Source organism: Rhizophagus irregularis, chromosome 1, assembly GCF_026210795.1.
Source record: "Rhizophagus irregularis chromosome 1, complete sequence".
Lineage (NCBI taxonomy): Eukaryota > Fungi > Glomeromycota > Glomeromycetes > Glomerales > Glomeraceae > Rhizophagus > Rhizophagus irregularis.
Window position 1 is genome coordinate 984,301 of NC_089429.1, and position 26,106 is coordinate 1,010,406.

Below are 26,106 nucleotides of genomic sequence, written 5' to 3' on the forward strand. Positions count from 1 at the left end.
AATTACGTGGACCGATCTACCTAAAGATTTCATGATGAAGATCTTGCAAAAAATGACTTATTTACAAATAACTAATTTTTTTTAATGACATGATTTCTCTTTTTTTTATAAAAATATCTGTTCTAGAGTATATTTTTTATTTGTGTGTTAAATTTTCTTCATTTTAAAGGAATGTGAAGATTACATTTTACGACCTATTTATTCTTTAAATAACTTTCGTAAATATTAATTCTCAAGTTTTACATACATATGTTGTGTCCCAAATCTCAATATGCCCCAAATTGACGATAATCATCGATGATTACTATATGTGAAAAGTAATGCCTTGAAAATTCTTAAGGCATTATAAAGATGGGCCGATAATTTAGGCCGATCGTTGATTTGGGGCAATCGTCAACTTGGGGCACAACATTAATTACGTCAACTTGCTTTATTGACATAAATCAAATATAAAAAAAAGATATAGTAATTCGAAATTACACTGCCTAGCAATCATAATAAAAAGGCTTATTTTATTTATTTCATTTCATTTTCATTATTTTGAAATATGTCGTAATTAATAAATTTTGAAAGAGAAGATTACTAGATTATGAATTATTATCAGCATTAGAGTTCCAATCCGTCATCCGACGGATGATCAATCTCTTCTCATTTATTTTTGGAAAGAGACATTTATGTTTCATAATTTATAATTTAGGAACTGCATTCGATGTAAGGTGATCAGACTATGCATTATTTAATTAATTGAACATAAAATAAATGGGGTGAAATCTTAGTCGGATTGAAATTTTCATTTTTCGGATGATATTTTAATCCGTTCCTAATTTCTCCTCACTTTCATTTTTGAAAAAAAAGTTTATTTATTAAATTATATACTGTATTATGCTCTTAGGATATCCTTAAAAAAAAAATGCTCTTTTATATTAATTAAATGAGCGTACAACTGTCAAAATGTGATTATCCGTCGGATGACGGATTGGAACTCTAATCAGCATTTAAAAGAAAGCTTCTAATATAAAAATTATAAAATTTATAATGTAATAAAAATTATAAATTCTTAATTGCTTCTTCACTTTCAACATAATCCAATCCCAAAATTCAAAATTTCTTGTCCAAGATATAAGATTTGCATTAACCAATACAAAAAGGAATTGATTCAAATAAGGATCAGGTAAAAGGATTTTGATTGATTGATAGTGGTCCAGGATTAATTAGATTGAAATCAAAAAATTTGCAATCTATGGACTTATATTATAAAAATCAAGAAAAAGAAAAGTATAATCAATTACAGAGTTATAATAAAATAATTTGTTACCGAAAATTTTTCATGTAATTATTAATAAGGCACTAAACATCATATGTCACATGATGTATAATATATAAAGTAAATTTATTAATCGGCTGATGGCTGATTTTTTAACAGCTAATTTTTGATCGGTTAAATTAAAATTTTATTGCAAATATATTTATTCAAAATAATCTTATTTAATGAAATTTTATTTGCAAATATTAAAATTTAAGTCCCACATTTTCGATTTTAAACAAAAAAATCACTATTTATTTTAATGAAATGATACATATAAGATGCTAATAAAAAAAGAAATAACAATGGAGTAATGGAAAGTAATAGAAGAAGAAAGGGAGTAAAAAAGAGTAATAAGAAGTGATAGGAAACAAAAAGGAGAAATAGGACATGATGGATGATGAAAAAGAGTGATGAGAGACGAAAAGAAGTGATGGGAGATGAAAAGGAGTGATGGAAGATGAAGAGAAGTGATGGGAAACGAAAAGAAATGATGGGAAGTAAACAGGAGAGAAAAAGAAATAATGGAAAATGAAAAGATGTAATAGAAAATAATGGGAGACGAATAACGAGAAGTAATATGAGGTGAAAAATGATGGGAGACAAAAAATAAAAAATGATCATGATAAGAGGTTGGGTAATGATAGGAAACCAAGTAAAAAATAAAACCATAAAGTAAAAAAAAAATGAAGTTAGTAAGAAACGAAATATAAGATAAAACGAAATAAAAAAAATAAATAAAAAATAAAAAGCATACCTTTATTAATTGTAGAACCGAAAGAACTAAAATATCTAAAAAAAATGAAATAAATTAGTGAAAAATGAAATAGTATGAAACAGAAACAAAATAAAAAAAATTAAAAAATGAGTAAGAAACGAGAAAAACAACTGAACCTTAATTACCTTAATTGCAGAACTGGAAGGACTAAAGGACCTAAAAATGATGATATAGAGTTAGTAAGAAACAAAGTGTAAGCAGAAATAAAAATAAAAGGAAAGAAAAATACCTTGAGACTGAAAGAACTGAGGAAACGAACCCTATACTGAAAACGAGATTCGATAAACAAATAAACATGACGCGATCATGTGGCCAATTTGGCCAATCAAAAATAATAAATCCGTCACGTGATCGAAGACTTATATAAGAGAAGTAACGTAATAGATCATGTGACTTTACGTTACTTACTTAGCCAATTTCCGTTACTTACTTTCTATATATTCACTCTCAATAATTGCTTTTTTATTGATTACTGAATTTTGAAATCGACTATTAAGACTGATCAAACTAATCAAATAATCATATTTCTAAATATTAAGTTCTTGCTTTTTTTGTTACACTGCCAAAAAAATTTTGTGTTTATGATTATGATGATTAATTTAATAGGATTTCTTTTGTGTCACAATTTTAGGCACAACCATTTACCGTAACATATAATTAAATTCTACCCACGTGACCGGTGACATTTAAGGGGATGTTAAAAAAATAATTTTGGGAGGTCCCTCAGATAAAATAAATATCAACAGTGAAAAAGCGCGGCGGCGGTGATGAATGTTTTTAGGTCACGTGGGTTATAAATTAATGGGAAAGATGGCACAACCATGGAAGTTATGTGGACAAATTTACACTGCATGGAATTTGGTGTAATTGTTATTACGCCAACTTCTTTTTTCCAACGCGTCGATCACAATATTTTTTTTTAAAAAAAAAAAGTTTCAAACAAAAAAAAAAATTCAAACATGTCATCCCGAAATGATATTAAGTGTAAAAATTGTAATGATTTTTATACAGATATAAAACATAAATGGTGTAAACCATGTCAAATAAATAAAGTTATAAAAAGTGTTACAAATTGGACTAGTGGAAATGAAAAAATTGAACATTTTATTCAAGAAGCACAATTAATGTTTGAAGGATATTATGATGCAATAGTTGAATGGATACCATACAATCAATTTAACGATATCAAAGAAATAAATAAAAGTAAATTTTCTGCAGTATATTCAGCAATATGGAAAGATGGTCCATTGCAACATGATGAACATTATGAAGAGTTGAGGAGAGTATCTAACAAAGAAGTTATCTTAAAATATTTCTATAACTTACAAAATATTGTCAATGATTTATTATATGAGGTATGAAATTTTCAATTTCTTTATAATATTATTTAAGTACTGTTTATTATAACAATCACTTTTTATATTCAACAGGCTAAATTATATTCTATTGAAAGGGTAAATATGATCTTTTTAATATCTTATAATCTCATTCAATCACTCTTTATTTAATACCTTTCTATATTTAACAGATTATACCAAATTATACAAAAAGAGACGGAGATTATCTTAAAATATATGGAATATCTCAAAATCCAGATACAAAATATTATATCTTAGTTTTTAATGATAGTTATTGTCTAAAATGTGGTGAAATTTATACAGAAGATAGGAAATTAAATAATAAATGGTGCAAGCCATGTCAAATGAATAATTTAAAAAATCGGTTTGAAGACTGGACCAGTGGAAACGAAAAAATTAATAAATTTATTCAAAAACTTCAATTAAAAATCAATCATCATAGTGATATTATAATTGAATGGATACCATATTACCAGTTTAGTGATATTAAAAAAATAAGCAAAAGTGATCTTACTGAAGTATATTCAGCAAAGTGGAAAGATGGACCATTTCAATATGATAAGAATTTGGGAGAGTACTTAAGATTACCTTACAAAGAAATTGCTTTGAAGTATTTTTATAATTTACAAAATATCAATGATTTTTTATTTGAGGTATGGAATTTCTGGTTCTTTTATAATTAAATACTTTTATTATAACGATAATAACTTTTCTATATTATATTTTAACAGATTAAATCTTATTCTATAGAAATAGATTCTTATTTTATAGAAATGGATAAGAACTATAACAGTTTTAATATATATGGGATATCTCAAAATCCAAATACAAAAGATTATATCGTAGTCCTTAATAATGGTTATTGTGAAAACTGTAGTAAAGTATATACAAATATAAAGGAAAAATGGTGCAAAACATGCCAATTAAATAATTCCGAAAAAAAATTTTCATTTGGAATCAGTGAAAATGAAAACATTGATAATTTCATCCAAGAAATGCAACTTAAAATTAGTTGTTCAAGTGATATAATAGTTGAATGGATACCATACAACCAATTTGGCATTATTAAAGAAATAAGTAAAGGTGATTCTACTGCGGTATATTCAGCAATCTGGAAAGATGGTCCATTACAACATGATAAACATAACGGAGAGTTGAGAAGAATGCCTAATAAAGAAGTTGCTTTAAAATATTTGTGTAATTCTCAAGATCTTAATAATGAATTTATAAATGTGGTATGAATTTTAATTAATTGTTGTTATCTAATTTAAATATTTTATTTGTTATAATAATTTTTACATCTTAACAGGTTAAATCATATTCTATTGAAGTCGATCCATATAATTATATTCTTAATATACATGGAATATCTCAAAATCTAAATACAAAAGATTATGTTATAGTTCTTGATAATGGTTATTGTGAAAACTGTAGTGAAGTATATACAAATATAAAGGAAAAATGGTGTAAAACATGTCAATTAAATAGTTTTGAAAAAAAATTTTCATATGGAATTAGTGAAAATGAAATCATTGATAATTTCATCCAAGAAATGCAACTTAAAATTAGCCATCCAAGTGATATAATAGTTGAATGGATACCATACAACCAGCAATTCGATTGTATTGAAGAAATAGGCAAAATTGGTTCTACTATATTATATTCAGCAATATGGAAAGATGGTCCATTACAAATTGATGAACATTATGGTATATTAAAAAGGATATCCGATAAAAAAGTTACTCTAAAATATTTACATAATTCATATAATTCATCAAATATTGCTAATAAATTATTAAATGAGGTAAATGTTTTTCTTAAAATTAAGTAATTATTTGTTTTAATAATATAATAATGACATTTCTATATAAATAGTTTGGTCAACAACATTTTATTCGTAGAACAGGTTTAATTCTTAATTTATTTGGTTTAACCCAAAATTCAAATACAAATAATTATATTTTAGTTTTTAATAATAATTATTGTGAAAATTGTAATAATAAATCATATACACATATAAATTATAAGTGGTGTAAACAGTGTCAATTAAATAATTTAAAGAAATCTTTTGTAAATTGGGCCAGTGGAAATGAAAAAATTGATAATTTTATTCAAGAAATGCAATTAAAAATTAATGATGATTATGATATTATAGTTGAATGGATACCATATAACCAGTTTAGTGATATTAAAGAAATAAGTAAGAATGATTCTTTTGCAGTATATTCAGCAGTATGGAAAAGTGGCCCATTAAGATATGATACATTTTATAATAAGTTACAAAGATATTCACTTGTTGATAATAAAGTTTTTTTAAAATATTTTTATAGTTTACAAAATATTACTAATGAGGTATGAACTTAATCTTTTTAATTTTTTTTTAAATTTAATTAATCATTTTTATATTTCATTTTATATTTTCATAGATTGAATCATATTCCAATAATACATTCAATGGTAATCAGAAAATATATGGAGTATCTCAGAATTCAAATACAAAAGATTATCTTATAATATTTCAAGATTATTGTTGTAAAAACTGTGGTGAAATAAATGTGGTGGGTAATTTTGGATGGTGTAAACCATGTCAAATAAATAATTTAAAACAAAATTTTGAAAATTGGACTAGTAAAAATAAGGAAATTGATGAATTAATTCAGAAAATGCAATTAAAAATTGGTAAAGATGATGATATAATTATTGAATGGATATCATACAATCAATTTATTAATATTAAAGAGATAAGTAAAGATGATTTTGCTATGATATATTCAGCAATATGGATGGAAGGTCCACTACAATATGATTGGTATAATGGTAGAGAGCAAAAAAGAATGTTTACTAATAAAAAAGTTGCTTTAAAATATTTATGTAATTCACAAGATATTAATGAAATTTTAAATGAGGTATAAATTTGTCTTTTTTCTAAATTTAATCAAATACTTGATTAAAATTAATTCGTTTAATTTATTAGATTAGAGAGCATTCTATCAGTAATGATGATGAAATTCTTAATATATATGGAATATCTCAATATCCAAGTACAAAAAATTACATTATAGTACTTCAAGATGGTTATTGTAAAGACTGTGGTAGAATATATACAAATGTAAATAAAAAATGGTGTAAACCATGTCAATTAAATAATTTAGAAAAAAATCTTTCATATGGAATTAGTGAAAATGAAAGCATTGATAATTTCATCCAAGAAATGCAACTTAAAATTAGTTGTCCAAGTGATATAATAGTTGAATGGATACCATATAATCAATTTAGCAATATTGAAGAAATAGGTAAAGGCGGTTTTGCTATAGTATATTCAGCAATATGGAAAGATGGTCCGTTAAAAATTGATTATAGATATGACGGAAAGTTGAAAAGAATACCTAATAAGAAAGTTGCTTTGAAGTGTTTAAATAATTCACAAAATATCAATAATAAATTTTTAAATGAGGTATGAATTCATTTTTTTTTTTGAATTTAATAAACATTTTTTCAATGCATAGTATTTATTATATTTTGAATTTGACAAACCTTGTCTTTAATGGATATTATTTATTTTTATAGGTTAAAGAGTATTCTATTAGCAATAATGATAATATTCTTAATTTATATGGAATATCTCAAAATCCTGATACAAAAGATTATATTATGATTTTAAATTATGCAAATAATGGGAATATTAATAATTATAGTTATATTAATATTGAATGGTATTGGTTTGAAAGATTATGGATGTTAAGAGATATTATTGAAGGTCTTAAAAAAATTCATGGAAATAATATGATCCATCGTGATTTTCACACGGGGAATATATTATTATCACTTGATTTTAATAGTTATGGCAAATCTGGAAATCCGTCTAGTGATTTATATATTTCAGATATGGGATTATGTGGAGAAGTTGGTAATGTAGATGAAACAAAGATTTATGGAGTTATGCCTTATGTAGCCCCAGAAGTATTAAAAAGCAAACCTTACACCCAAGCAGCAGATATATACAGTTTTGGTATGATTATGTATTTTGTAGCAACTAAAAAACAACCCTTTGCAAATTGTGCTCATGATAATATATTAGCATTAAATATATGTAATGGAAATAGACCTAAAATCAATGAAAACGAGGTTCCAAAATGTTATGTTGATTTAATGGAAAGGTGTTGGGATTTAAATCCAAATAATAGGCCAAGTGCTATTGAAGTAAGTGAATTGATTGAATTATTTTGTAATTCCAGTTATATGGGTGCTAATAAGGATAAGGAAATTGAAAAGCAATTTAAAGAAGCAGAAGAATATAGAAAAGCAAATTATACATCTATAGGAAATAGTCAATTAACTAGTCACCATCCACAAGCTTATTACACTTCTCGATTACTCAATCCATTTACCAGAGATCTTTCAAATAATGATACTGATTGTTTAGACTGTATGATTGATTGAACTAAAGTTAGTATAATTATTATTATTATTTTATTGTTTCAGTCAAATAGTTTTAAAAAAGTAATTAGTGTATTTTATTGAATGTTGATATATATGATAACAAATGATAATATCTAATATATTTATTATTTATTTTATTATTACATCATTATTTGTAAGAATTCTTGGTCATCCGGTAAATCATTCACACATGAAATTCCATCAGCAAAGTTTTAGAAATGGTAGATTTGCCAATATTAAGTTGTCCACCTATTATTTTACATGAGGATTTTAAAATTCTATTAATTATATTATAGCATGAAATATAAAAGGTGTAACACATTATCGAAACTTATATATTCTAATTACAGTCTCCTTTATTTTATATAAGACGCAACAAATTTAATCCTACTATTAAATATTAACCAATTTTATAATTAGGATTTAAGAAATTATTAATATTTTTTTTTATTGATTGATGCCATTGTATGTTGTTCAACACTAATTATAGAGTATATGTGATTGTTTTTACATAAGTAAAATTAGTTTGTAATTGAACAAATAAAATATAAGATTTGAAAATATCAACTTATGATGGTTATAATTTGCTTATTAATATTATATTTATATTTATTATTAACTACACAGTGAAATTCGATAAGCCGGTTCCACTAAAAATATCCAGTTTATCGGGATATTCGGTATAGCGAAAAAATTTCGATATACTAAAAATCTATTATACTGAATTTTCATGCTAATAAAACTAATATACGCTATAATTTAATTTTTTAATCTTAGTTTTAAGTCATAGAGTTCATGAAAATGAATATAAAAACTTTTAATTGAAGATATAAGTAATACATAACTTCAGCCGGAATTAAGATTTTTGTAATTCTGGCCAAAATTAAGATTTACCACATCACGTAAATTAAATTTATTGGTTAATGATCACGTGATCCGGTTTATCGAATCATTTTTACTATAGCTGGTTAGAAAATTGATCCGTTATAGCAAATATCGAGCTTTTACTAGTAAACTCCGGTATATCAAAGCTATTTTAATATAGTACGTGATTTGGTTCCAGCAAAAAAGTCTGGTTTAGGCCCAAATCCGGTTTATCAAAGATCTGGTTTATCGAATTTCACTGTGTATAACATTTTTTTTAATCTATTACTAGCAGTTGCCCGTTGCTTCGCATCGGGAGTAGTAGTATTACTATATAATATTAAATTTTTAGTCACAATTAGAAGCTCACTTTGATTATTAATTAGATTATGAGAGTAATAAAATATAAATTAATTTAAATAAAATAATATGCAGGTAAATATTGTTATGTATCTATATAATTAAAAACAAATTAACTAAAAAAAATTTGTTGATACAAAAAAAAAAATTTTTACACGAATTTATTAGTCAGAAACAATATCATTGACTAAAAAAAATTCTCATCAAAACATCAAAAAATTTGTAGGACATAGTTCTAATTTGATTATAGTTTTGATCCGATCTAAACTAAAAAAGAATAATAATATTCTTTTGGGTTAAAAAAAAATTAAAAAAATTTTGATAAATTCCGATTAAAAAAAAATCCAATAAAAATATAATAAAAAAAGAATAAGAAAAAATTTTGGTTAAAGTTAACCGAAGGGATAAAAAAATTAATGAAAAAGATTAAAAAGGTAGTTTCAGTCTTTACGGTAAAATACTGGTAAAATCCGAAATAAAAAAAAATTATTATTGTCTATCCAATAGAAATGGTTAGTTGTGGTAACTAAGAGAGTGGTAATAACCGCAATTAATATACTTTTCTTTGTTAGTATTAATTTATTAGAATAAAAAAATCCAGTTAAAATTTTAATTAACCGGAAATGTATCAGTTTAAAGATTTTCTTAATTATGATGATATGATAAATACGAAATAGATCGGGCGCAAGAATATACATTTTCAATGTTACACAATTCAAATTATTTATATGTCTAATCTAAATATGACAATTTTTTTTTAATTAGATAGATTAGCAACAATTATATGTTATAATGTAATTTTAAAATTTTAACATATTTTACAGATTTTACTTTCAATTGAGCAACCACCAACCAGTATAAATTTATCTATAAGTTGTTTTCACTGATGTTCCATTTATTTAACTCTTTTTGATATAACAATTTTTATACTAAGTTTTCACTTGCTTACAATTCTTACAATTAAACAAAATACAGATTTTATACACTGGCCTACAATAAATTACCAGATTTTTTTTTATTTATAGAAATTATATTTAAAACTTAAAATTTTTCACGCATTATAAAAAAATTTTTTGTACTTATTAATTAACAAAAAAATTTTTTTTAAAATAAAATACTGATTATGAAGTTTATTATTATTATTTAAAAATTTAAACTTAATATGATTAGTATTTGGTGTGCCCACCTTTAGCTTTAATTACTGCTTTAATGCGCTTTGGTAAGCTTAAAATTAGGTGATGTAATGTTTCGATACTAATTTTCCTCCATTCCTCTTGTACCACATTAATTAATTCCTGTTTAGATTTAGGTAAAGGCTTCCTTTTACGTACTTGATAGTCCAAATAGTTCCACAAGTTCCCGATCGGATTGAGATTAGGACTTTGCGCCACCCAATCCAAAATTGGAATGTTATGCGTTGTTATCCACCAAACGCTATAAGAAGATGTATGACATGATGCTCCATCTTGTTGAAAAATAGAATCAGGGTAATTACTAACCCATGGTATAAAATGGTTGGACAAAATATTGACATAATCATCTGAATTCATATTTCCTTCCACCACAACTAAAGGTCCAACTCCATGCCAACTGAAACAACCCCAAAACATCACTGATCCTCCTCCAAACTTTACTGTTAGTTGAATACAATTTTGATTGTAAGCCTCTCCAGGGCTTCTCCACACTCTTACACGACTATCTGACTCAAAAAGGGCAAACCTTGACTCATCTGACCATACCACTTTCTTCCATTCTTCTTCCCAGTTTTTTTTATCTTTACAACATCTTAACCTATCACTCCTATGTTTTTTGGTTAAAAGAGGTTTTTTACGAGTTGCATAACTACCAAGACCTTCATTATGAAGATAATTTCTAATTGTATTATAGTATAAAGTTGTGTCAAGGCTTGAGTTTAGTCTGTTTGTTATGTCACCAAGAGGAGAAAACCGGTCAGACCGAACAACACGTTGTAAAGCGCGTGTATCACATTCAGTGAGTATTTTTGGACGACCAGGGTGTTTAGCAGGTGTTGCAGAACCTGTTTTTCTGTATCTCTTTATTGTGTCATATACCGTACTTGTGGGGATACCAAGTTGAACTGAAATTTCTCTCTGCTTGGCACCGCCAAGAAAAGCCCCAACAATACGTTCACGAAGAGTTTCTGAAAGCTCGTGATATAGAAACACTTCGAAGTGTTTATTTTTTTGTTTATATGTGCGATAGGGAGAAATCGGCGATTGTGAAACATGCGCACAAACTCACATGACAAAAATCTGGTAATTTATTGTAGGCCAGTGTATTAACTATTATTTCTTCAAGTCTTCTTAAAATTTTCTAACTGTGAATTAAAAAAATAAAATATGATTAAGTGTAGTAAAATGATAATAACAATACACATTGTATGTATGGTATGATTTTTTCATCATTAATCCGTGGATATGAAAATTTGCAGCTAGAAAAAAAAAAATTTTTTTATTTATTTAGTTAAGAACGTTTATTTATGTTCTTTACATTTTTATTTTTTCGGAAAATGGCTCCTTGGAGGCTTGGACCTTTAAGATGAAATGGATGCAAGGTAAAGCCAAAAAAAATTTATTATTATTTATTCGTTAAAGAACGTTTACTAACGTTTCTTTATATTTTTTTAGTTTTTATTTCGTTGTTTCCCTATAAAAAATTTTATCCATTATTTCTGTAAAACTCCATAAAAATGAGCCTTTCACGGATCCATTCACGGAAAATGTAAATAATTCGATAAATTCCGCGATATAAGGTTATTAATTCCGGAATATGAGCCTTTTACGGAAAAAAAATAGAGTATAAAAAACGGATTGACTTTTTTTACAGGGTTTTATTCGTTAAGAACGTTGACTAACGTTCTTCTTTAAATTTTTTTTAGAAAACAGCTCCATCTATGATAAGTTTATCAATATAATTATTACCGCTTGTCCAATTTTCAAAATTTTGTTAAAAATGCATTAATGCATTTCATTACATATAATGTTATACTTTTCATATATTTCATTCCAAACTACCATACATAATCAAATAATTTATCGTAAGGTATCCATTTCAAATTTTTCTAAATATATATCCATATTCTTTAAAATCTGGTAGATTAATTCATCAATGGTCTCAAAACGTATTGTAAAACGGTCCATGTCTAATAATCTATAATTTAAAAAAATTGTTAGAAATTAAACAAAAAATTTGAATAATAAGAGAGAAAATTTTTTCACCCGTGGCTGTATAAATAGGAGTTGACATTTACTTTGCGTAACAATCGAGTAGTTAGACCCGAATAATACTGGGTAACAAAAGACAAATACTGAGACCAGAAATTACATAATGCCTCCCCTGGAACAATTCAAAAAAGAAAGAAACTACATGCCTTGGTTTGCGGGGTCTTGCATGTAATACAAAAATTACTTTTATTTAAATTTAAAATTAAATTTTTTTTTTTTAGTATAACGAAATACTTTATTATTTATATGATAAAATACATAAAATACATCATGATCAGTTAAAATTAAATTAAATTGATATTGTTTGACGAATCTAGTTAATTTGTAAGAAGTTAGAATTTACTAAAATCGTAGTTTATAGCTACTGTTGAAATTTATGTATTCTAATATAAATTGATCGATCAATCATCGATTTTGAAAAAAATTTCTTTATTAAATTTTGATTTGACATCATTTTTTTTTTGTGATTGGTCAACAGTTTGATTCAATTGAAGCCAACATTTTGTGATAGATTAATTGATTGGGCTCACTAAGGAATACTTGAGATTAAGCTAATGGAAATAAAATATTGATGAATTAATACAACAATCTGATGAAATGTTACCACTTACCAGAGTGGTTTGTAAAATTTATTTAGCTGACTGTGCTGAAAGAAATATTAAATTTGGGATATTGAAAATCAAAAATAAATGAAATTAAAATTACATTAAAGACCTAAATAATTCATGTATTTATTAACAAAGTTACTCTTTATTAGATAAATATCATTGATATTTCAGGTCATTTTCATTGTATATTATAGATAATGATTATATGATAAAAATACATATTGTAAAGGTAGAAATAAAAAAAATTTTTTAATGAATAACTTGATAATTGTATAATTAAATTTATTCTCAAATAAAAGAATTTGAAAAAAATTAGAAAATAAAATTAAAGAAAAACAAAATGAAACTAAAAATCTTTAAACATTACTTATTTTTTTCATTATTAAATACTTGAATTGCAAATTAAATAAATAGGTTAGACATTTGTTTTTAAATATGATAAAATCTAAAACTTTTAGTATTATTTCTTACATAAATTCCTTTTTATTTTCAGTAATTTACCATTATATTATAAAATTTGCAATAAAAAACATTTTCTATTTCTTTAAAGTTGACATCATGCTAATTTTATGTAAAAAAGCTAATGGTAACGAATCGCCTTATAAATATTTTCTCCCTTACTTTTGACCTCCACTTCCTTACCCTTTTTACTTTTGTTCCCAATTTTTATTATATAAACTATTAAATAGTAACTTAGAAACTAACTCCGCCTAAACTATTTAACATGAAAGCTACATTTATCAGTAATTTCTTAGTTAAAGACAAAGTAATACTTTCTACTTGTGTGATGTAACATTATCTTTCTTTAAGTGTACATAATGAACAACAACTCAGGAACCATCAAGATTAGTCTGTAGATCTAAGCTCCTGATTCGTGGGCAGTACTGAAGTACATTGTATTCAGTCGGTAAAAATTGAGTTTTATTTATATATGTGATCTTTCGGTAAAAATTTGTGGTTCCTGGTATCACGTTGACTGACGCTTCTCGTAAACTGTACTGTACAACCTCTTAATGCTATCGTCTCTAGTTCAATTAGTTCAGTAATAATTTACCTAACGGAAAATGAACCATTAATATTGACGATGATAAAGAAAGCATGGGTGTAAAACCAATAGCGCACACCAAATAAAAGAAAAAGAAGAATGATTCATCAAATTTTCACATCATCAGATAAAAGGAGCAAGAAATGAAACCGTTACGTCTTTAAAGGTGTCTTACAGCTCTGATTGTATCGTAAACACTATATAGGAAATTTTTACATCGTAACCATGACTGTCCTCTTTAGTTGAGTTGCTCCCGTTCTTTCTCATAAAGTAGTTATGAACTTAGTAATGAAACGTTTTGAAAATTCTTTGGAATATTGTCCATAAATATTCTTTGGTGCTTTTGTCATACTTTTTTACCAACATCTTGTTGAGTAATTTTAAATTTCATTATTTATTAATTTTACATATTTTTTATAGTGGCTTCCTAGATTAATGACGAAACCACAAATGATCAGCATCATGTAACATAACCAAGAGCATAATTTGTATATATATGTAGAATTAAGAATTTTTGAAAGTTTTATAAAAATTAAATATAATCCGCATAATAAGTCAAATAAAGAATCAAAATTTAGTGTCATTTAATTTTAATAATAATTATTCGTAATAAAAATTGGCAACAAAAAAAAAAACAAAAAAAAATTCTATAAAAAATTTAAATATAATAAGTAATTATATTATTGAGACAGTACAGTATTCTGTATATTATCGCAGTTTTCAGAATTCTGTGTACGTTGTGATGATTGAGTGATTATGATTGCAGGACGATTACAGGACGATTACAGGACAATATTGTCCGATTTTTGTCTGGTAATTGTCCTGTAATCTAATAATTTTTTTATTAGATAATCTATAGGGGGTAGCACAATTTTGAAAAGTGTGATAAAAAAAAATTGAGTAAAAATAAATAAATCTATAATAATTTCTTATATAAAATACGATTAATCTTACATCAATTAATTAGTTACCTAAATTATTTAACATGGTTTTCATTAGTTTCCACAATATCTAAGCCAATAGAAAATGTACTAATTTCTAGACAAATTTCAAAACTAACAAAATAAATAAACTCATAATTATACAATAGCACCTACTATCATCCGCTATTAAATTACCGTATTTTTCCAAAATTAGTCACCCCCCGAAATTAAGCACCCCTACCAACTTTTCGTACTTTGATAACAAGATTTTTATACAAAATACTAGTAAAAAAACTTCCAAAATTAAGCACCTCCCCAAGTTTTTAACCAAAATCCTTGTAAAAAGGGGTGACTAATTTTGGAAAAATACAGTATATTATTTTATACAATGAGACTTACCCTATTTTTTCTGAAACTTTAAAATCCGAATCTTATTTAAATGACCAAAAAACAAGAAACCCTTAGTCATGAGGTCAAAACATTAACACAAAAATTCTAAATTAAGGATCATTATGTAATATCAATTAGGGAAGATTTGCATTTAATGATAAATAAGATTTAACGTAACGTCCAATTTATTTATTTTTTTCTATTCGAATTACTTTTTTTTAAAAAATAATTTTTTTTCAATTGAGTATACTAGCTAAACATATATAAGTGTTATATAAAATATTAATAAAATGGATACTTCAAAACAAAATTCAGATACAACTGAGATTACAACAAGAGATAATTCTAAACCTGTTGTTAAAAATTTATGGAAAGTAGGCGATGGTGAATATCAGGTAAAAATATTATAATATAATAAACAATATAGATATTTATTAAAATTTTTTAATCTTTCATTTTGATAGTTTCACGCTACAATTTTTTCAACTGATTCAACTGCTGAAGATGAAACTATTTTATTTTTTAAAAAAGTAAATATTATGGATTTAGAAAAAAGAAAAAAAGTATACGGAGTATGTGGAGAGTGTAATGAACCAGGTACAGGATCTCGTTGGTGTCAACCTTGTAATGCTAAAAGATTTAAGGAAAATTTTAAAAATTGGACTAGTGGAAATAAAAATATTGATGAATTAATACAACAATCACAACTTAATGCTTTTTATTGCACAAGAAGTCTTGAATGGATACCTTTTGAAAATTTTGAAAATGTTACCTATCTTACTAGAGGTGGTTTTAGTAAAATTTATTCGGCTGGCTGGCCCGAAGGAAATATTGGGCATTGGGATATTGAAAATCAAAAATGGAAACGAACTTCAAGAAAAGTTGCATTGAAATGTTTAAATAATTTATTTAATAATATAAGTAATGATTTTTTAAATGAGGTAATTAAAATAAATATTGCTTACTAATATTTGTATTTTAATACATAATTTATTAACAAAATTTCTCTTTTAATGATTTTAGATTAAATATTATATTTCATGTCATTTTCATGCTACTAATACTGTTGTGTGTTTTGGAATAACTCAAGATCCAGATACTAAAGATTATATGATGGTTTTAGAATATTTTGGGGGAGGAAATTTGAGAAATATTTTAACGAAAGGTTTAGATTATAAAACAAAAATGGAATTTTTATTTTGTATTATAGATGGACTTTCAGGTATTCATGATGCTGGAAATATTCATAAAGATTTTCATTCGGGCAATATATTACATGATAATAAAGATGATTTACTATCAATTAGTGATTTGGGAATGTGTGAACCAGTACTAAATAATAATGAACAAAAAGGAATTCACCTTATATGGCACCCGAAGTTTTACGTGGATATCAATATACATAAGCAGCAGATATTTACTCATTTGGAATAATAATGAATGAACTTATGTCAGAAGAAATTCCTTATAGTGATAATCCTAATGATAATTTTTTGGTTGTCAAAATATGTAAAGGATTTAGACCAAAAATTTCTGAAGTTACACCAAAATTAATTGTAGATTTGATTATTAAATGTTGGGATGCTAAAGCAGCAAATAGACCAACTGCTAAAGAGTTGCGTCAAATATTCTTTAAATATGATTTAGAAATGGAAGATGAAAACAGTGAAATTAGTTATCAAATAAAAGAATGTGAAAAAATTAAAGAGAATAAATTAAAAAACAGAACAAATGAAAATCAATCTAAAAATCACCCACAAGCAATTTATACTAGCAGACTTTTAAATTTTGAAAATCTTCCAGAACCAGTTAATTCAACTGATTATTTATCTTCATTTCAAGGTAAATATACGTTTAAAAAATTAATAAGAAAATATATTTTATTGATTTTTTTATTTTTTTTTAATAGAAACTATTTCATCATCAGCAAATCCAAGTATATATTTGCATTATTAAAGATTATTGTGATTATTATATAATATTATTTTCATTTTATTAATAGTTTTTGAATGTTTGGATTGTGAATTAAATGAATTAGGTAAGACATCTGTTTTTTAAATATATGAAATTATTAGTTTAATTTAATTATTATTATCTTTTTTTTTAAAAAAAAAAGATCTCAATCAAGACGATGATGAATAAATTTTGAGTAAATTTATTTATTGCCCATAGTGATGCATCTCCTCTGGGCAAAATTACGTAATACCAACCAAAATAAAGAGTGACACGGGTGACAAAAGGTAGCGATGACATCGCACGCGTGATGAATAATTTTAAATTAGTATATTGTCAAAAAATTTTAGTAGTTTCTTTTTGTTATATATTATTCCATTTTTTTATAAAATTCTTTTTTATTTTAGTACTTTTATTAATATATTATCTTGGCAAATTTCTTTATAAATTTTTTATTTTTATTATATAATGTAGCGACGTGACTTTATTTGATCAAATTTAAACTATAAAATAAATACATCATCTTGTATACTATTTTATTCTCAAAATAATATAGACAACTAAAAATTTTAGATATTCTTTGACTAAAATTTTTAATTATCAAATTCGTATTGTATATACTTAATAGTAATTGTGCGGCAAATTTGACGGATTGGCATGATTTAATTAATTATTGGCGAAACAGAAAATTATGTGACTCCAAAACTTTAAAACATTCGGTAATCGGTACTTTATACAAAAAAAAAAAATATCTCATTCTTTAATTTCCTATTATTTAATTTTATTTTTATTTTCAGCTAAATCAAGTTTTATAAGATTTTATTACCACCACTTTTCTTCGCATTTTCATGATAGTAACAAAATAATTTATAGTTTTGAGTGTAAAATATATGCAAATTTAAGGTATATACTTTATTTAAAATAAACATTAACAATATATAACAACAAATGTGTGTAATAAATTCTAATAAACAATGAATAAAGAAATAAATCATTAAATAAACGAAAAATATTGCCTTCCGCCAGAGATTTTAAATATTCCATTAGAGACTAAAAAACTAAAACTAAGAATCTCCTTCGTTCTACCTTCTATATATACTACATCTTTGATTCGTGTAAGTTATCCTTGGTATAAGCTATACTTCGTATATTCTTATAAAATTTAAGTTATACTAAATTATACGAGGTATATAACTTACACTTCGGATTGATTATATGATATATGCCAATTTCTTGCCGATATCTGTACATCTTTTCTTATTTTCATAAAAACTATATACACATACTGATTCCATGCAACAATATCTAATAAATCACATCATTTATTTATATTTTATTAAAAAAAAAAAATTTTTATAATGAATAAGTTGTCGAACAATTTTTTTTACCGGACGCAAGTAATAAACTAGATTATAATCAAAATATATAAACTTACTGTTGCTTCACATTATATAAAGCAAAAGGCCAATCCATTGATAGGAAAAAATGTATTTATACTATATTAAGATAACATTTATATATTTCATTAGACCAATGTATTTTTATAATTGTATTGGTTCTGCTTTTTTTGTGTGAAACGACTGAAATGTGTATAAATTATTTATTGATGTTAACAGAAGCAAAAAAATAATATTCTGTCGTTATTTATCAAGAAAAAGTCAGAAAATACAAATTTACTTCTTGTTACATTATTATCATCATTATTTTAAAAGGAAGATTAAATAATTAAAGAAAGTGGTTTTTGCAACCTAACAGTCATGTGCTTATCACCAAATTCGTATCTATCTTGTGATATTTTTTGCTAAGTTTTCAATAATATTTTGATAAAGCTTTGATGAAAACCAGTCTTGTAATAGTAGCGAGCTGGAATAATAATCTTTAAAGATAGCAAATGACGTCAAACATTAATCAGAGCAAATTAATCTGAGACATTTGTGCGATGTATCTGCGAGTATACAATTGTACTTAAGATAGTTTTTTTTTTTGAATTGTTAAAAATCTGTGAAATTAGATGTAAATATCAATTATAAGCTATTATCAGTAAACTGAAGATTGTAAGCAATAATAATTAATAAATTCTATTATCAGTAAACAAGAGGTCATTTTCATGGGGGAGCTTGACATGCTTTTAAAAGATCTTTAAGTGAAAGTATTGTAAAAAAAAAATGACTTCAATAAATATATTGTTGATCTCTCCTTTATAAATAAGCTTCATTAATTTTTAATTCTAGCTTTTTCTTAAATAAAATGAATAAACAAATGATGTTTTCTATTTATAATGAGTAAATTAGGCAGATTTCGGTTTATTATAAGTTAAAATAGTAGTAAAATTTAAGGGAATTGCTAAACGTCGCCGGGCGAGGTTTTTTTTCAATGTCACATGATGTACATGTACAATATAGAGTAAGGATTTTTTTTAGCTAATTTCTGATCGGCTAAACTCAAAATTTTATCACAAAAGATATTTTAAAAAAAAAAAATTTTGCAAACATATTTATTCAAAATAATCTTATCTAATGAAATTTTATTTGCAAATATTAAAATTTAAGTCACATTTACGATTTTAAAGAAAAAACCACAATATTTTTAATGAAGTGATACAATAAAAGAAATAATAGCAAATTACAATGATCAAAGATGCTAATAAAAAAAAATGAATTAACAATGAAGTAATGGAAAGTAATAGAAGGTGAAAGGGAGTAAAAAAGAGTAGTGAGAAGTGATAGGAAACAAAAAGGAGAAATATGGCATGATGGTAGATGGAAGAGGAGTGATGGGAGACGAAAAGGAGTGATGAAAAAATGAAGAGGAGTGATGGGAGACGAAAAGGGGATGACCGGATGAGAAGATGAAGAGGAGTAATGGAAAGATGAAGAGGAGCGATGGGAGATGAAGAGGAGTAAAAATTTATTAAAATTGTAAAATTTAATAAAAAATTTTCCAATAAATTTTCAATCAATTTTTTATAAAAAAAATAAAAAAAAAGATCTCTAATGAAATTCTTTATTAAAAAAATTTCAAGCCAAAATTCTCGATACACTTATTTAAAAAAAACTATTTTCAATAAAATTTTCTATTAGATTTCAAAAAAATAAAAAAATTTTTCAACAAATGATTCTCTAATGAAATTCTCAATCAAAAAAAATATCCCCGATTAAAGAAAAATTCAAAAAAACTCCTCTCCTATTAAAAAAAAAATCTTTATCGAAATTCTCTATCAAAAAAAAAAATCTCCCCTGTTAAAAAAATTTACACTAAACCAAATCAAAAAAAAAAATCTTACTATTAAAAAAAAATTCTATGATGAAATTTCTATCAAAAAAAGAAAAAAAAATTCTCAGCGAAATCTATTAAAGAAAAATTCTTTAATGAAATTCTCTATCAAAAACAATTCCCCTATTAAAAAAAAATTCTCTAATAAATTCTCCGTCAAAAAATACTTTCACCTATTAAAAAAAATTCCCAAAAGAAATTATTTATAAATGAAAACTCCCTCCTGTTAAAAAAAAATTCTTAACGAAATTCTCTATCAAAAAAAAATCAAAAATTTTCTAACGAAATTATCAAAAAAAAAAATCTCTCCTGTTAAAAAAAAATTGTTCCAACAAATTAAGTATAAAAAAAAAATTCTCCAATGAAATTTCTATCAAATAAAAGTTTTTAACGAAATTATCCATCAAAAAAAAAACTCAGAAATGTCCCTATCAATGAAAAAAATTTTTTAACGAAATTTTTTATCAAAAAAAATCTTTTATTAAAAAATTCCCAAAGAAATTCTATCAAACAAAGCCTTTGCCTATATTAAAAATAAAAATCAACCCTGTGCTGACAAAGGAACTAAGTTTTGACATCATCGAGTATAGTCGAATTAAATCAAACACAGTTGGACAAAAACATCAAGCACAAACGGACAAAAATAATGCACGGACGGATAAAAATGTCAAGCATGGTCGGATAAAACCATCAAGCACGTACAGATATCAAGCATAAAAAATAAAAATATCAAGCACGGTGTAACATTTTGTCAATCCATGCTTGATTTTTCACCCACCCAATGCCTCATAGTTTAGGTAAATAGATAAACTGTACTGTACGGTCAGCTGTACGAAAATATTTTAGCCAATCATAACTCATTGTATACTTTTCAAATTTTTTTAATTTTTTTTATTTATCGTACAGTAAAATCTGTTCTCACTTCGTACAGTACAGTTTAGCTAACCGTACAGTACAGTTTTTATGTATACTCATTAAATAACTTATGATCATAAGAATACTAAATATTATAAAATCTAATTTTACGTAAGTCATAACATGTGTTACACTGATGACTGATCCAAAAATACCGTTGTTAAATTACTAAAAATATACATAATCAACGAGTTCTAGACTTCTAGTTATAAACCGGAATTGGCGTATTTAAAGTGGATTGTTTTTGTTTTTTTTGTTTTTTTTATTATTCATTCCCACCTTCAAACATGCCGCCGAAACAAATAAACCAACAAACAAACAACAGGCCTTTTTACAAAAAAAAAAAAACAGACAAAGTAAAAATGTCAAACTTCGGAAAATTCAGAGAGCAATTGAGCATCAAAGTAGGTTTTTTTTTTGAATAAAATAACCCACTTAAACTTTCACTATTATTTATTCGCTATAATCGGGTGTTTCGCTCGTGTTACGCTCGATTTTTTTTTATTTTTTTTTATTTTTTTTATTTCTTTGATTTTTTCTCTCTTATATATTCGGTGGTTCACTCGATTTTTTCTCTTCATAATCGGGTGTTTCGCTCAATTTTTTTCTCTTCTTGCTCGATTTTTTTTTTATACTCTGGTGGTTCACTTGGATAAGTGTTAGTTAACCCTTTTCATTTTAAAGAAAAATTAAGGCAACAAAGCGAACAAGTCATAACAATACCTTCAGTAGAAGAAAATGAAATATCTCCTTCTGACCATAATGTCAATAATGAACGTCACTTACCAAGTCACCAGAACAAAAATCTTACTATACCAGTAGTAACGCCATATCAGCCGATCAATGATCTTCCTACTAGTTATTCACAAGCAAATGTTGGTCGGGTATTTTTATCTCAGAATGTTGACAGTCAATTTACTCAATTTAGATGTTTGAGCGGTCATTTTCATATGAATCAGGAGGCAAACTATCACTTTATGCCGCCGAAACAAATAAACCAACAAACAAACAACAGGCCCTTTTACAAAAAAAAAAAAAACAGACAAAGTAAAAATGTCAAACTTCGGAAAATTCAGAGAGCAATTGAACATCAAAGTAGGTTTTTTTTTTTGAATAAAATAACCCACTTAAACTTTCACTATTATTTATTCGCTGTAATCAGGTGTTTCGCTCGTATTCGTTATTTTCGGGTTATTTCGCTCGATTTTTTTCTTTACTTGCTCGATTTTTTTTTTATACTCTGGTGATTTGCTTGGATAAGTGTTAGTTAACCCTCTTCATTTTAAAGAAAAATTAAGGCAACAAAGTGAACAAGCCGTAACAATACCTTCAGTAGAAGAAAATGAAATATCTCCTTCTGACCACAATGCCAATAATGAACGTCACTTACCAAGTCACCAGAACGAAAATCTTATACCAGTAGTAATGCCATGTCAGCCGATCGATGATCTTCCTAGTTATTCGCAAGAAAATGTTGGTCGGGTAGTTTTATCTCAGAATGTTGACAGTCAATTTACTGAATTTAGATGTTTGAGTGGTTATTTTCATAAGGATCAGGAGGATTTAGATAGGTGTTATAAGAATTTTATTAAGAAATATGGTAATAGCGTTGATAAATTTATGGATATTTATAGTTGTAATAGACTTGAAGCAGAAGATTTTATTTTAAAGTACAGTCAACTCTTCTTATAACGATTTTTTTTTCAATATAACGAAGATATTTTGTGTATAAAATACAATTATTATACAACAATATACCATAATATAACAAAACTTTCCGGGCTATACCAGATTTCCTATCATATTAACGAATATTCATATAACGAAAGGCCTGACGCCCATTTCGTTATATTAAGAGTTGACTGTATACATGATATAATTTTGAAATATAATTTCAAAAACAATAAAAAATAACAATATATATATTATATATGATGCTCTATAATTTCCTAGTCAAATTTAAATGGTAAAACCCATTTTATGTCCTTTACCTGTTACCAATTACCACTCTTATATTATTTTTTTATTTTAATATTAGACTTGCTTAGAATACTTGAAATGAGTAATTTACAGTGTCTTTTACTTTTCAGATTCAGAAGAACTGGGCAGTTTATAAACCCGAAAATAACGAAAAAATAAAAAAAAATAAAAATATTTACGATCATGTATACAGAATATTTCGATCGTAATGCTTAGGAACATTTACGTTCGGGATTTTGATCTAATCATTTTGATCACTTTTTTTAACGTGTCTGGTGTCTAGTGAAGTTTTAATACGCGCCTTCAAAAAGTTTATTATACCTTTATGGTATTAACTATTTGCCATTTTAAAAATAAAAATATTTATTATATTTTTTTTTTTTTAATTAGTAACGCGTTTATTAATTATGGTACTAATTATGTAATTTAGTAATTTAACTAATTTAACTCTCGTTCCCCAATTATTTTTAATCGATCTACCGCCAGTGACATCTCCTAATAAACCATCTCTTGTCACTAATTTAATTAATTTTTCTCTATTTTCATTTAAACTATTTTTATTTGTTTTTTCATTTTTTCTTATTTTTTTTAGCATCGTCCCTATCATCATTATCTTCTTTTCTTCTTTTCCTTTTTCTCTTATCCTTATTATCTATACCTTTTTCATTCTCTATTTCAGCCACTTCATCACATCTACTTATCCAAATTCTCGTTCTATATTTATCGTAACAAAATCTCCAAAATTTTTTAATCAAATTTTTTTTTTTCCTTTTTTTTGAATTTTCTATTATATGCGCCTCTCAAAAGTTCCCATATTCTATTATATCCTATTAAGATATCTGATTGGTGTAACATTATTTCATTTAAAGCTAATATTAATATCTCGAAATAATTCAATTTCATCTATTTTATCTTTTGATATTAATATTTCTTCGTACTCATTTATTGCTTCATATAGAATTTCTTCTAAATTAGCTTCGTTTCTTTCACACTTCATACATGATACCAATCTTCAATTTCATTATTGCATCTTGGACATATCAGATATATCATTTACTATTTCATTCACTTCTCTTTTATATAAAACTCCATAAGTTGGCAATTCTTTTAACAAATTCTTAATTTTATATGAATCTTCATCACTACATTGCCAAAAGGTGAACTTATTTTGATTACTTATGAAATTCAACGTTTCGACCCAATCGAATTCATTTTTAAAATTTAAATAAAACAATTCTGCTATTTAGAATTCATCCTTCCAAATAGCTTGCGTACATTTCTTACGCCATCCTCTTATATCACCTGTTATCAAATCATATTTTCAATACAAATTAAATTCGTTGGCCTTTAACGCTTCTTCTATAACCTCTACTCCATAGGTCTCAAAGTTATCCTTACCCAAAAAAATTTCTTGCTTATTTTTCCTTTGTAATAAGAGATTAGGTTCCTAGTGATTAATTACTATAACAAAATACTTCGTGATAATTGTGTTCATAAATATTACATAATAAAAAATATCATTTATCTTAAAGACTTGCTTTTATCATAATCATACACTGGCCCATAATGCTAACGCCAGCAGTTAGAATACCAACATTTATATTTTTATTTATTAATATTGTAAATGATTATTTATATAACTATGTGCATCAATATATAAATCATGGTATTTTTGAACTATAATATTATGCATATCGGCTGATTGGAAAAATCAAGCCAATTAATATTTAAGCTCAGTTGATGGGTTTATTATATAACTGATGGGTTACTTATTGTCATTTAGCATATAAAATTATGGGAGGCTTTTCTGATCAGCCGATATGGTGATTTATATTCATTTACTTCATCTATTAAAAAAAATAATTCGACAGGTTGTATACCACCATTAGAATCCGATTCTAAAATAGCCAAATATTTAACCCTTTCCTTTTTCATAATATATTTCTTTATAAAAAATAAATACTTGTATCTTCACTTCTCGGGGATGATGTATGCAGGAATACATTATTAATTAATAATTTTTTGATAAAAGTATTTTGTGAATTTTTTAAAAATATTTCTAGATCACTTTTAATAAAAGAAAGAGCTAAACATAAATATTCTAACCTAGAAGGAAGAACCTGTCCTAAATTTCGTAATAAAGTTGAACTTTCTTCATAAAGAGTATGATTTTCGATAAAATCTCCTTTAATGGTAAGATAATTAACTAGAGTAACTTGGTAATTGTTAGTGAGTTATAATCATTATACTGTCAGATTGACTCGAAAATTTTGGGTCGGGTCATCAAACGTTTTTATAATTAACTAGAATATGCGATTTGCCAGGGGACTTCGTCCCCCAAACATAACATTTATAATTAAAAAAATTTTTTGATATAAATAAATTGAATTGTATGTAAATATTACCAAATAATAAAATTTTATTATAATTAAACCTATAAAAAATCATGTTTTTAATAAGGTTTTATACAATTTTTTCTTAAAAATAATGTTTCTAATCTATATAGGGATACGGAAAAATGCACAATTCCATATCACAAAAATGTATCATTTTGCATGATTTGACCATAATTTATGCCGAATTTATATTGATTTGATCACAGAAATTACATAATTTAAGCATAGAATTTACACGATTTGGTTAATGAATTTACTGCTTAAATTACAATTAT

At 25.6% G+C, this 26,106-nt stretch overlaps 4 protein-coding genes across 4 annotated transcripts; all 4 read left to right on the forward strand.

Moving 5' to 3' along the window:
* Nucleotides 1-4,602: 4,602 nt before the first annotated feature.
* On the forward strand, nt 4,603-7,879 carry OCT59_000170 (uncharacterized protein; the record flags this gene model as incomplete). Its single annotated transcript, XM_025308596.2, has 8 exons — nt 4,603-4,674; nt 4,749-4,914; nt 5,107-5,243; nt 5,315-5,791; nt 5,866-6,345; nt 6,414-6,573; nt 6,733-6,893; nt 7,007-7,879. 8 exons carry the CDS (start codon nt 4,603-4,605, stop codon nt 7,877-7,879), a joined length of 2,526 nt encoding a protein of 841 aa, XP_025178661.2.
* Nucleotides 7,880-15,604: 7,725 nt separating this feature from the next.
* OCT59_000171 (uncharacterized protein) lies at nt 15,605-16,342 on the forward strand (the record flags this gene model as incomplete). Its single annotated transcript, XM_066138639.1, has 3 exons — nt 15,605-15,709; nt 15,779-15,911; nt 16,338-16,342. 3 exons carry the CDS (start codon nt 15,605-15,607, stop codon nt 16,340-16,342), a joined length of 243 nt encoding a protein of 80 aa, XP_065988117.1.
* A 408-nt stretch (nt 16,343-16,750) lies between these two features.
* OCT59_000172 (uncharacterized protein) lies at nt 16,751-17,372 on the forward strand (the record flags this gene model as incomplete). Its single annotated transcript, XM_066138640.1, has 3 exons — nt 16,751-17,156; nt 17,224-17,250; nt 17,317-17,372. 3 exons carry the CDS (start codon nt 16,751-16,753, stop codon nt 17,370-17,372), a joined length of 489 nt encoding a protein of 162 aa, XP_065988118.1.
* A 4,445-nt stretch (nt 17,373-21,817) lies between these two features.
* On the forward strand, nt 21,818-23,147 carry OCT59_000173 (uncharacterized protein; the record flags this gene model as incomplete). Its single annotated transcript, XM_066138641.1, has 3 exons — nt 21,818-21,863; nt 22,140-22,550; nt 22,717-23,147. 3 exons carry the CDS (start codon nt 21,818-21,820, stop codon nt 23,145-23,147), a joined length of 888 nt encoding a protein of 295 aa, XP_065988119.1.
* Nucleotides 23,148-26,106: the final 2,959 nt, after the last annotated feature.